We start from the raw sequence: 13,498 nt of genomic DNA on the forward strand, positions 1-13,498 counted from the left end.
TTAGATCATCAAAAGTCATCAAAAACAATGGTTATGCAATCAAGTACTAACTCCAGTGTATCATGTGACTAAAACAGACAGAAAACATAAAATGCCTAAAAGCACTGTTTTTGTCAGTACAATGCCATAGATATTGATGCAAGAACTGAAGTAATTTTGGTTATTACCAAGAAAACATGGAAAATGGCTAGATATCAGCTCTGAAATTAAACTATTATGACCTATTTTTGTTGTTATCATTATATTTGTCCAAACAAATGTACCTTTAGTTATACCAGGCATTGAAACAGGGTTTCTGTACTGGAAAAAACCTAAATCTTATCAAGTGTATTTTTCTCATTTCTAGTCAAAATATCTCATCACACTTAAAACTAGAAGCACTCGGAGAGCGCAGACCTCTGCCAAGGCTGATCAGTGGCCCCCCCTGTGGGCCCCCCCACGCCAAGGAGGTTATGTTTTTGCCAGGGTTTGTTTGTCTGTCTGTCTGTTTGTCTGTCTGTTAGTGTGCAACATAAATCAAAAAGTTATGGACAGATTTTGATGAAATTTTCTGGTCTGCGCCCCCCCATGGGCCCCCCCACCCCCGATCACCACCAAAATTTAATCATTTCTTCCTTATCCCATTTCCAACAAACCCTGAAAATTTCATCCAAATCTGTCCATAACTTTTTGAGTTATGTTGCACACTAACGGACAGACAAACAAACAAACAAACCCTGGCAAAAACATAACCTCCTTGGCGGAGGTAATAAGACATAATCACCTAAAGAGTAACTTTTCAGTGAAATATAAGAACTTTGTTTTAGACAAGAGATCTTGAAAATCTTATTTCAAGAAATCTTACCAAGATAGTTTTCACTTGTTCCTCTGGCTGAATTTTTTGCTTGAATTAAGCAGTTGGACATGGGCATTAACTTTGTTTAAGTGGCATTAAAAAGGATATTAAAAAGCATTCAATTGATTAGCTGATACCTGCAGAAACCCTGTAAAATAAAGAAGAAATTGAAGAAAACAAGGGTGGTCTAATAATTTTTTCCATGACTATACAGGGTGGGGAAGCAAAATTTACAATGAACATTTAGTTGTTTTTTCTCAGCAGGCACTACGTCAGTTGTTTTGAAACCAAACATATATTGATGTCATAATCATACCTAACACTATTATCCATACCTTTTCAGAAACTTTTGCCCATATGAGTAATCAGGAAAGCAAACGTCAAAGAGTGTGTGATTTGCTGAATGGACTCGTCACACCAAAGAGATTTCAACAATAGTTGGAGTGTCCATAAAGACTGTTTATAATGTAAAGAAGAGAATGACTATGAGCAAAACTATTACGAGAAAGTCTGGAAGATACTATTAAAGAAGAATGGGAGAAGTTGTCACCCGAATATTTGAGGAACACTTGCGCAAGTTGCAGGAAGCGTGTGAAGGCAGTTATTGAGAGAGAAGGAGGACACATAGAATAAAAACATTTTCTATTATGCAAATTTTCTTGTGGCAAATAAATTCTCATGACTTTCAATAAAATAATTGGTCATACACTGTCTTTCAATCCCTGCCTCAAAATATTGTAAATTTTGCTTCCCCACCCTGTATAAGTAGGTAATCTGCCTCTGACATCCGTACCAGGGAATAATGCTGGTAAATTCACGTGTAAAGCAGACTTTAGTAAACCTGTATGAATGAACTTCGTGAAACACAGATTAATTTCCAAATCACTGCGGATCCCCAGGTTATACTAGTTACATGCAATTAGGACTGAATTAGAGCGTCAAATTGTACAATATACAGAGTTTATGAAGCAATACACTTAACATGCATAAGTTTCAAGTCTTTAAAGCCTGACATTACTGCTGAGTTTATGTCAAAAGGGGGGGTGGGCATTTGGATTTGTTAAAGACACATGAAGTAAATCCCCTGTTTTTTTTTTTTTTTTTTTTTAAAGCAGCAGTGACGTGTTTGACATTAATATGGCAGTTATCTAAGTATTTGACATGTGTGTGTATGACTTAAAAACCGTCTTGCAGATGTGGGTGTTCACAGACGGGGAAAATCTGTCCCTGTTTGAACTTCCGAATACTTGAAAAATATTCCGCTCACATTTTCTGCTTATCTCAAGCGGAAATGTAGCCCTGACACGAGTGCCAATCAGACATGTCTGCTCATCCAGTTTTCTCCCTGCAAACACGTCATAAACACTTCATTCTGGAAAAGGATGATGGTTTTTCCATCTACTGCAGAGGATTGATTTTCATGCCTGCTGAATGAACCACACGTGGCCCTGAAACACTGGGGTGACTCGCTGTTAAACACAGTCCTATTAGAGTCTTCAGGTTTTATAGAGCAACAGAACATTGTGCACTGCCAGTTATGATGTCATTGTAAATCCTTTATCCAGAGCTTCACCAGCGCTCAGACATGTACACAGCAGATTTTTCGCTAGGACAAATCATTCTGCCAGACTCGTAACTAACCGTGGGAAAATGTAAATTCAGCGCTGTTGTTGTTGTTTGTGCTGCAGTGTAGTCATCTGCTTTGTAAGTGTATGAGTCAACCTTAGCAAGGAATCCACGTCATTTTAAGTCTGGTCTGCTGTACCCGGGAGTGTTTTGCAATTAAGCAGTGCTGCTGTCAAGAGGCATTCATCCAATAGTTTATCAAAATCAAGGACATGGCAACCACAGCATGTAAATACAGGTATGACCTAGATTCTGGGGGGAATTTATCCAAAATCAACCAAAATCGCTGCTGACAAAAGTAAACATTTCCATGTAACTCAAGCCTTTTATGTGCTCCTTGCTTCCATCTTTGGGGAATATGTTAGTCTGATCTAATCCTTTTCTGTTAAATGTCAGCCTGTTGCCTGAGAAGATGAGATTTGGAACTTAGACAGCTGAGCAGACAGACCCTTGACAAAGTACATTTCAGACATTGTTCCCTCTGTTGGCAATGACAGGAAATTCCATCTAGGTGTGTCATGCTAACATGTACTGTATGTGCAGTGCATTTTGACCCATGTAAAACTATTGTGTTTCCAATTAACCCATAAAGACCCACACATCCATCGCCAACCAAAAGCATCTACCGGTCTAAACTGTTTTTTTTATTAATTTTTTTTTAAAGGGTTTATTTATTAAATTTTCATTTTTCAAAACAACACAAAACAAAACAGCTTAGCACCACAGTCAAAACAAAAATAGAGATTTACAGTCAGCAAAGAGACAGATTCCCATAGCATTCATATCTATATAATATGATAAAAAGCCCATTTAAGAGCAGATGAAAGCCCGAGACAGAATTGAGGACACATTTACTTCAGTATAGTCCAGGAAGGGTTTCCAAATGCAATTAAATATGTCGATCTTAGAATGTGCCAAACATGTCAAAAAGTCAAGCGGAATGTGCTTTATATCTGTTGAGCCACTAATCCTATCAATACATGTAAATAATTGGTGTAAAATGCAGTTTGCCATCTTTTCATGGTCATCAAATATGATTCATTTTGGACGTTCAGAGACTCCGTAGTGAACGTGGAAACACTGTCATCTTCTACAGCATTGATTCACCAGTAAAACCCATGGAGTTGGATCAATGACAGTGGATGAAGACACTGGGTTTATGTTTAGTTAATGAGAGATCAGACTGAAAAAGTCACTTTTTATTCTGTTTTCTCTGTTTTTTGATATAATAACCCTCAACTTTAATCTGAGGTTTGATGAATATCTTGATGATCAATTAATTAAATGCAGGAAAATACCAGATTTATACTAATAACATACAAAATACAGAGGATAATATTATAAATAAATGGTGATAAATCACTTAACCCATAAAGACCCAAACATACATCACCGACCAAAATCATCTACTGATCTAAACTGTTTAATATCTTTTGATCTACTAATCCTATCAATACATGTAAATAAATGGTGTAAAATACAGTTTGTCATTTTTTCATGGTCATCAAATATGATTAATTTTGGACGTTCAGAGGCTCCGTAGTAAACGTGGAAACACCGTCATCTTCTACAGCATTGATTCACCAGTAAAACCCATGGAGTTGGATCAATGACAGTGGATGAAGACACTGGGTTTATGTTTAGTTAATGAGACATTGGACTGAAAAAGTCACGTTTTATTCCGTTTTCTCTGTTTTTGATAGAATAACCCTCAACTTTAATCTGAGCTTTTATGAATATCTTGATAATCAATTGGTTAAATGCAGGAAAATACCTGATTTATACTGATAACATATAAAATAAAGAGGATAATATTATAAATAAATGGTGATAAATCACTTAACCCATAAAGACCCAAACATACATCACCGACCAAAATCATCTACTGATCTAAACTGTTTAATATCTATTGATCCACTAATCCTATCAATACATGTAAATAAATGGTGTAAAATACAGTTTGTCATCTTTTCATGGTCATCAGATATGATTCATTTTGGACGTTCAGAGGCTCCGTAGTGAATGTGGAAACACCGTTGTCTTCTACAACATTGATTCACCAGTAAAACCCACGGAGTTGGATCAATGACAGTGGATGAAGACACTGGGTTTATGTTCAGTTAATGATAGATTTTACCAAAAAAGTCACTTTTTCTGCAGTTTTCTCTGTTTTCGACATAATAAACCTCAACTTAACCCTTATGGGTCTGAGCCTATTTTAGGCGTTTTTGAGTACTTTTGATTTTGCCTTTATATACTATATAAAGAATGTTTACTATAACCATGTTTGTTTGTTTTTTTCAGCACAACTTCATCTATCTCATCTGCCTATTATTTTTTTCACTTTGATCTATTATATCAACACAAAAGGCCAAAAAACACACAAAAATATAAAATCCGATTTGAAAAATGTATATAATCTATTGCATAAATAACACAAAGATGCTTAACAAACCTTTTCAAAGACTTTAAAAGTGAATATTGGTTCCAATTATTAGGTATGTAAAATTAAAATTGTAATAAATTAAAACTATACTCAAATATTTGACATAAAAGCATATCTTTACATAGGTGTAGGTAGAGTGGGTCGTCCAATAAGGGTTGACGGTTCGAATCCCGCTCTGTCCTAGTCATGTGCTGTTGTGTCCTTGGGCAAGTCACTTCACCCTCCTTGCCTCCAGTGATGTATGGATGCGTATGAATGTTTGGTGGTGGTCGGGGGGGGGCATAGGTGTGAACTGGCAGGCCATGCTTCTGTCAGCCCCAGGGCAGCTGTGGATACATATGTAGTTTACCACCACCAGAGTGTGAATGTGTGAGTGAATGAATAATGGATCCACAGTACACGCTTTGAGTATGCGTTCATAGAAAAGCTCCATATAAATTTAATCCATTATTATTATTATTATTATTATTATTATTATTATTATTATTATTATTATTATTATTATTATTATTATTATTAACTTTAATCTGAGCTTTTATGAACATCTTCATGATCAGTAAATTAACTACAGGAAAAAGCCTGATTTGTTGTGATAACATACAAAATACAGAGGATAATATTATGAATAAATGGTGATAAATCAGTTAAGAAAGGTTAAATATAGAGGAAATTCATTTGGGAACTGACATAAAAGTAGTGCTGGGTGTTTATGGGTTAACTGTGAGTTTTTTTCATCAGCTTGTGTGCAAAGATCCGAGGCAGACAGATGCTTTCATTCTTAATAAATGCTGGTCACTCGGTGGCTTGGCTTCCCATGAAACGTTCCCACATAAGTGTGTGACATCATTGCACATTGTGTACGTGTGTGTGTCTTTATGCCGTTAATGCTTTCACAGCCTCTGTGTAAGACTTTTCACAAGGATCTAAATGTCAAATGACAACACATGTGCAACAGAACCAGCATCTGGGGAAGAAGAGGAGAAGCACGTCACAAAAAATACGGTTTAATTGGGTTCTTGTTGGGGCTGTGTTTGTCATCTGTCAAAGCTTTTCATCTATTGGCGCAGCTGGTGCGTGCATTCCTGACTGGTTACTTAGTAACTTGAATCGCATGTTTCTTTGTGTTTATTTTGAGATTATCTGTCATAGTAGCTGATTTTTCGCATCTCAGTTTTTCCACAAAACACAGTTACGAATGGTCTATTTTTTCTGAGTGGTGTGATGCTGCTGACCTTTTAAAATTCCACCTCTTTCACACAATTTATGGTTAGGTTTACAACTCTATAATACTGAATTGCATCCATGCATGCACCCCTCACCTGGTGGATATTAAAAGGGTTTCTGTTGTAATTCATGATATTCATTGTAAGAAGATAAAAATGAACTAGAGATAGAAGTGAACGCACATTTTAATTCATTTTATTTATTTATTTATTTTTTTGATTGATTTTTTTATTTGTTTTCATTGTGCATCTCAGAAGTACAATACAAAAGAAAAAGAAAGAACTTCACATTTTATAATACAAGATTCTGTGACACACAAAGTATAAACCCCAACCCCCCCAGAACCAGAGGCAACCCCCATACCAACCCAATCTGGATCTCAGAATACGAAAACCAATTAATAAAGACAAATACATGTATATAGATGAAAGAGAATATAATTTACAGATATAAACAGAATAGTGATGAGGAAAGTCACAGACAATTATGTTGCACTCTGTCTTTAACCATAAAATAAACACCATCCCACATACTAAGCGTTTTTCGACTGGCTGCATGCATCCGGGCCACTGACCTCTCCGTCATAACTATATCAAGAAAATAATTGATCCATTGTTGCTGTGATAAAGTATGAGGTGGTTGCCATCTCAATGCCAGCATTTTCTTGGCTGCAGTGAGAGCAACCCATAATATACGCCTTTGCTGAAGAGAAAGTTCTAAGGTAGAGTCATCATTAAGCAAAGTAAAGATGGTGATAATAGGATATTAATCTCCAGCATATCATAATTCATTTTATTTGTGTCTAATTAATGACAAGAACATCCTTTTCTGTTCAAATGAAGCATAAAAAGTTCTTTCTGATGATTTCACTTGACCCACTTTCAGTTGACAGCCAGTGTTTCCTATTAAATATACACGCTGTGGCGGCTCACTGTAGTCTCATAACAAACTAGAAATACTGTGGTGAGCACCAACCATTAGATGAATGAAAAGTTTATTTTTAGTTTGTTTTCATGCTTCCCACATTGATTTTACATTCATTTGTCGTAGGCGGTGGCCAGAGTAGCTCGGGTGCTGGACCTAAACCTTATAATTGCGAAAACCCTGACAGATCTGTGGGAAACATTGTATTTCCATTGCAATTTTGTGACTTTTGCTTCTTCAAATCATCTGAAAAAAAAAAAAAACAGCTAATGTAAGCATGCTGGGTTTTTTTTTTCAATGTTGATTTTCTTTTGTTCTTAATTCCAAGACTTTTCTTTTCTTCTCCACTAATTGGACAAACATGCAGACATACTGGAAGACATCATCCAAGAGTTCACACATGGATGCACTACATTGTTGTGCAGACCTTACAGCTAATGGTGTAATGTACACACTGTTAACACCCTAGTGGCTTTGCCAACTGATGCTGGAGTCTGACCCGGTCTTGAACTGGCTGCCGTTACACTCTCAGCCAGTTGAGATGATGAATTTAATTTCCTGCCCTTAGAGGTTCTCCGTCTCTCTCCGTCTGGCTCTTTTTCACTCTTCCTCTTACTGTCTCACAAATACAAATGTTCTCAAGTGTCTCCGGGTCAAGTAGAATGGAAAAGACCGTGAAACATGCTGGAAAGTAATTTGTGAGTTTGGGACCTCACTTGGCTCTGTGTCTGTACTTTGTAGTTGTTGCTGCCTGCCTTTATCCTACGTGACTGATGCTATCGGAGTGTTTTCAGTCTGTGGAGACGCTGTTGCTTAACAAAAAAATGAGTGTGTTTTAATAATCTCACACGTGGTTCCTTCACCCAGTGTGTTGTTGAGGGGTTGTGTTAGCAGTGGTGGCCTAAGGTTAAAGAATCTGGAGGGCATCTTATCCAGCCTTTGCTCTCATTCTCATGCGAGACACAAACAGTCTTGGTGATGCTTATTAACACCAGTCCTGCCCTCGCACGTGCAGAGGCAGCTGGCTTAATCTGGGCTCTCGCATTCACCATGTGTGAAGTCATGTCCACATTGGTCCCTGTGCCCCACAGAGTTTATTTCAGACATGTGCTCACAGCTTGACGTCCGTTCCAGATCTGCAAATCCTTTGATAAATGGTCCTGCATTTTCCGAAGGATGTTCCAACATGTTCCCTTTACTGTTCTCCACCTCCCACCCCCATCTTATTCTTTTCCTGTGTGTATGTGTGTCTTTATAGACAAGAGGTTACCAGTAGTTAGCTCTCTTTTCTTTCCCTCCCCCTGGCTGCTGCACTTATCTACAGCCCATCCTCTTGTTCACAGACTCACTGTGGCTCAGTTTTCTGTCTTTCTCCTCAGAGTTGGGAGTCTCTTTGTTCACAGATTGCTTTTTTTGTTTGAATTCTCTGTTGGTGTTCTCGGGAGGCAGAGGTCGGTCAGTAATTAGACTCTGGAACCAAAAACAGAGTGGAGGCTGAGCGAGGCCAGTACTGGATGGACCCTGGATTGGATTCTTCAAGCACATCATCAGAGAGATGGGAGCTTTTCAAAGATCCATGTAGAGGAAATGTTAACAGAAAGTCACAGAGAAGAGTATCCGTCTGAGAAGTGAACTGTCAATGAGTGTGCTGAGCGATGTGTGAACTTGTTAACTAGGCCTTATTCTCTTTGACCTTAATTTAAACTGAGGATTAGCCATCTCATCAGAGTTCTTGGTGAACAGCCAAGGCTTGTTTTGCCTTAGGCAAACTCAAAAGGAGGATTGGGAAGGAAACTAACTGCTCATTCCCTCTGAGGAAGCTTTTTGCATATTTCCTTTGGCAAGGAACTTGAAGCGATTAAAAAGCAAATTTATTTGGACCGACTTCAAAAAAAAAAAGAGAGAGACACTGCATTTACATTTATTACTGTAATGGATTTGGATCAGTTCTATAGCCCAGCCCAGGAGCGTACTGTTTATCTACCTGGATTCAGCTCATCAAAGGATCCAAGAACTTATTGATAATCTCCCTCTTCTCGGGCAATGGAGCTGCGTAAGAGAGTTAAGCTGAGTGAGCTACAACATAATTCAGGCCTCAAACCAGAAACTCTGAAAACTAAAGGAAGATGCAGCACTTCCACAGTGTCGGGGACGTCTGATACCTTGCAGGCCAGGGGTGCAGAAGAAGCGCCTGTTCTTGGAGCTTTAGGGTCTGGTAATTGTTCCGGTTCAGGCGTTCTCTCCCACTGGCCTTGGCAACACAGCGTTTCCATGGCAGCGGGACTGTTATTGGCTGGGCTGCTGGCAGTGACTCAGGCCTGGTGTGTTAATGCAATACATGAGAATCTGCTGTGGTTCTCCCAGCTCACGGTAGGAGTTATTACTTGAATAATGGATACGGTTTTAATTCCACCCCTTAATCAACCTAGCATGTTACAGAGAAGTCACAGCCTGCCATATGAGTCCCAAGCATCAGGTTGTAAAACAGTACAAATAAAAAGTGTCACACTCCTCAGTAGTCTAATCTTGGCTCACATGTGGAGTGACAGAAAAAGACTGCTATCCTCCCTTGTTGTCGTGAATGGCCTAGCTACGTTGAATTTCCACCTCATTCCATTACTGAGGCCACATTCAGAGCAGATGAGTCCTGTCTAAACATTGTTTAATGCTTTAAATCAGCCTCCTGTGCCTCAGTTAAGGATGCATGGTCGCTCTGTTTAAAAAGGCCTGAGTGACTTGTATGTAGTGCTATATTTGGAAATGATATTTGGCGTGACAGCATAGGTTAAATCTGCAGTGACCTGTACATTGACATTTATATAATGATTTTATGGATATTATTAGATGATATCTGTCTAACCAATGAGGTGAATATCCTCATTTTTCTTCATGAAATATGAAAAGAACCACTTTATTGAATGCATCTTCAGGTACATCAGTGTTTAATGAAGTTTATGTGTATATGTAATGTCATAATGAAGTTAAGTCAGGGGATTCTCTAGCATTTTTGGGATAAGTTCTGCAGTTTTGGTGGTGGGAGCAGGTGGCATGATTGTTGTATTTAGGGGTTTGGAATCCAGGAAAAGTGAATATTGTTTAACACATTTTTGTTTATTTCTTTCAGTGTGAAAGATTGCACCATGTCCTCCTGCAAAATATCAGTTTTTCATTGCGCTATTATTAATATTTATGAAGTACGTGCAACCTTAAAGGACAACCTTAAAGGAGATGATGCAAAATACCCAAGAAGTTTAAAGGCAAAACTTGCTAAAGAGCTTCACTGGAGACCAACTACAACCATTACATCTGTTAGTTTTATTTAATTTTGATGTTCTCTAGACTAACTTTTTTATAATAATTTGACTCAGATACATCCCAAAATATGTACTGCACCTTATCCTTATAATGTTAGAGGGAAAACCTTAAATGAGGATATGATTGTCCCATGGCGCATTCTTGTGTCTTGGGCTCACTGTTAGTGTTCTTGCTCTGGAATCCATTCCGGTCGTATTGTATAACCAGAAATACCTCTGTTCGATTTAATTGGTTAAATGAAAATGAAAATAAAAATTGGATCGCAAAAAAAAAAAAGGATATGATGACATTGCTTGCTTCTGCTTATCATCTGCTTCTGTGAGCATTATTATACAGTGTATATCCTTTATTTACCCATATGAAAAACTCATTTCAATCTTCATTTTTCCCCCAAGAGTGATATGGGCAGCATATATATTACCAGCAAATCAAGAGACAACAAACAACCAACTTTAATATACACTGTAAATAAATAAGATGCAATGATATGATACAATAAGAGACCAAGACTGAAAAAAAAAAAAAAAAGAGTTCAGTGGAAATTTTAAAGCGATAACACTGAGAAAGATTATTGTTTTCCATTAAAATAGACTTAAATCGTCCCAAAGTAACAATTCCTGACAGTTTCAGGTCCTTCTGTAAATCATTCCATGAAGAAGGGGCTGCGTATTGAAAAGCTATTTTACCAAACTCTGACTCTGGGACCAAAATGCCTGTCGTTCCACAGCTGTCGTTAAAGTTGTGTTTTATTTTTACCATTCATCATCCCTGATAGCTCTAAAACCGTAACTACTTTCACCTATGTCGTAATTTACAATATTTACAATCCACTATTCAACTTAAATGTGTATTTTAAGTGTTGAATATTCCATTCACTGCCCTTCAAGAAGCTATTAGTTGCAAGCTTTCTGGTAAGGAATTATGCGTCACGTTATTCTTTATTTATGGTCCTTTTGTGAAGGATAGGCTATTGTATGAGTCATAAGTCACTGTTTGGAAAAAAAAAAGGTCACATCTGGTTTGACAATAACATTCATAAATATGCTTTGATTTTTAATGAGCAGGACATTTTAAGAGATCCCTCTGCATGACCGCATTCATCTGGTTATGGGCAATGACGCTGGAGAACCGATTTGATAGACTTTCAGTAAAATCACACAACCCATTCGTCAAACAAGTCTATGACTACGGGGGAATTTCTTTGTACTTAAGGACAGCTGCTAAAAGACTTTCTAAAGCGGAATATTATATGTTTATTGATCCAGTGTTCTGTAGCCGGTTGTTTATTGTCTGTTTTTTACCTGAGTGGAACAGTAATCTCTAAAGACGACACCCTCTGAACACAAACACAATGTACCTGTCGTATTGTTAGCGTGGAGGATTACCAGTGTATTAGCTGTACTGCCTCTATCTCTCCAGGTTTCTGTCATGTCTTGCCAGAATATCTGTTTTCCGTATTACAGAGGACAAAATTTGTTGGTTGCATGCATAAAAATTTCTTTGCTTGCTTTCTGTTGCAGGAAGTGGAGCGGGAAATCTCTTTTCGGACAGAGTGTGGACTGTACTACTCCTACTACAAGCAAATCTTGCAGGCCCCATCCATACAAGAAGGTATATACCATACTTATGTTAGTTTAGTTTTATTTTGAGCGCATAGAACTGTGGTTCCCGACCTTTTTTGGCTTGTGACCCCATTTTAACCCTTTCATGCATAGTGGTCACTACAGTGGACAGTTACTCTACAGCTTTACTCTTGTATATTCATGGGTTTTGTTGTTTTAGTTCCATATGAACCAACATAGTGGACACTTATGCATCATCTCATAAACTGCAATTCATACCATTATTGTAACTTTGCTGTTTTTGATTGGTTCTTGAGTGGAAATCAATTGTTAATATTTATTTTTTGCATATTATCTCCATGAAGTGAATAATAACTAGTATTAGAATATGTTAAAATGTGAGAAAACATCAGATTAGCTGCATTAAATATGGTTTCATTTCACTGTTTTCATGTCACTTTATGATATTGGGTTTTAAATACATGTTTCTTTGCTTCAAGAATAAAATTCATGGTGTAGCTGAGTGGACATTTTTGTAACTCCATGAAAAAAAGGTTGATTTAAAAAAAAAATTCAATCACATTGGGTTTTTTTTCATGCCTAAAGAGGAATAAAAACACTCTGGAAAAAAAAAATCTTGATTAAGGTTCTAATAATTCATGCATGAAAGGGTTAACATCGCAAATTTCTGGCGACCCCAGATACTCAAAATGGAGACTTTTTTTGCTAAAATTATTTTGTTTTTGGTCATGTAATAGTTTAATATACTATGTTGCAAATAAACATTAATTTTAGATGACATTTAGTCTATATAATGTATATTATTATGGACGGAGGCAGAAAAGCCAGGTGTAGATTACTGCACAAAGTGAGAATTTTATTTTCCTTGGTCAGGATATGTACAGTCAGTCCAGGTTGGATTTACAAGGCTGACAATTAATACTGAACAAACAAGAACTCAAACTATGAATTATGAAAGAGCTGCAGCATCTGAAACTGACCACAATGAACATTTGAAAGATAAACAGTACCACAGTGCTTCAGTTTCAGCTTCACAGTTTGTCATGTCTTTTATGGATTGTGACTGTCTGTCTCAACTCGACTCAACTCTCCACTCAAACTATATTTTTTATTAGTAGGTTGTTTTTTTTTTTTTGTTTTTTTTTTATCAATTACTAGAAATTTCAGTTGACCCCATTTGACTTTCAGGCGACCCCACGTGGGGTCCTGACCCAAGGTTGAAAAACACTGCCATATAATCATCAGATAACAAAGAACCATACAACATGGTCAAACAAATTTTTTTGGCGCTCGAAAAGCAGTGGGAAGAAGTATAACTTATAAACTCCTACCTCCTTTTTACAAACTAATAATTCAATTGATTCCACTTTGTTTGCTTTGTTAACACACTTTTTTTCCTGTATATTTTCATAGTAACACAAAGCATCCATACAAACCATTCCCATACACTTTTTTAGTCACCTCACACACAATCAGATTTGCATAATCAACCGTTTTTTATATAAACTATAATGTTTATATGCACTTTAAATATTTACTATAAAT

General features: G+C 37.1%; 1 protein-coding gene across 2 annotated transcripts in view; it reads left to right on the forward strand.

Moving 5' to 3' along the window:
- The window catches only part of dpy19l3 (dpy-19 like C-mannosyltransferase 3), a 102,331-nt gene that overhangs the window by 9,792 nt on the left and 79,041 nt on the right, over positions 1-13,498 (forward strand). For both annotated transcript variants that reach the window (XM_030127048.1, XM_030127056.1), the window contains exon 4: positions 11,891-11,981. In XM_030127048.1, the coding sequence (XP_029982908.1) occupies positions 11,891-11,981 (91 nt within the window). The remainder of the gene's footprint in view (positions 1-11,890; positions 11,982-13,498) is intronic.

The sequence above is a fragment of the Sphaeramia orbicularis genome, chromosome 3 (genome assembly GCF_902148855.1).
Source record: "Sphaeramia orbicularis chromosome 3, fSphaOr1.1, whole genome shotgun sequence".
In the NCBI taxonomy this organism is placed as follows: domain Eukaryota; kingdom Metazoa; phylum Chordata; class Actinopteri; order Kurtiformes; family Apogonidae; genus Sphaeramia; species Sphaeramia orbicularis.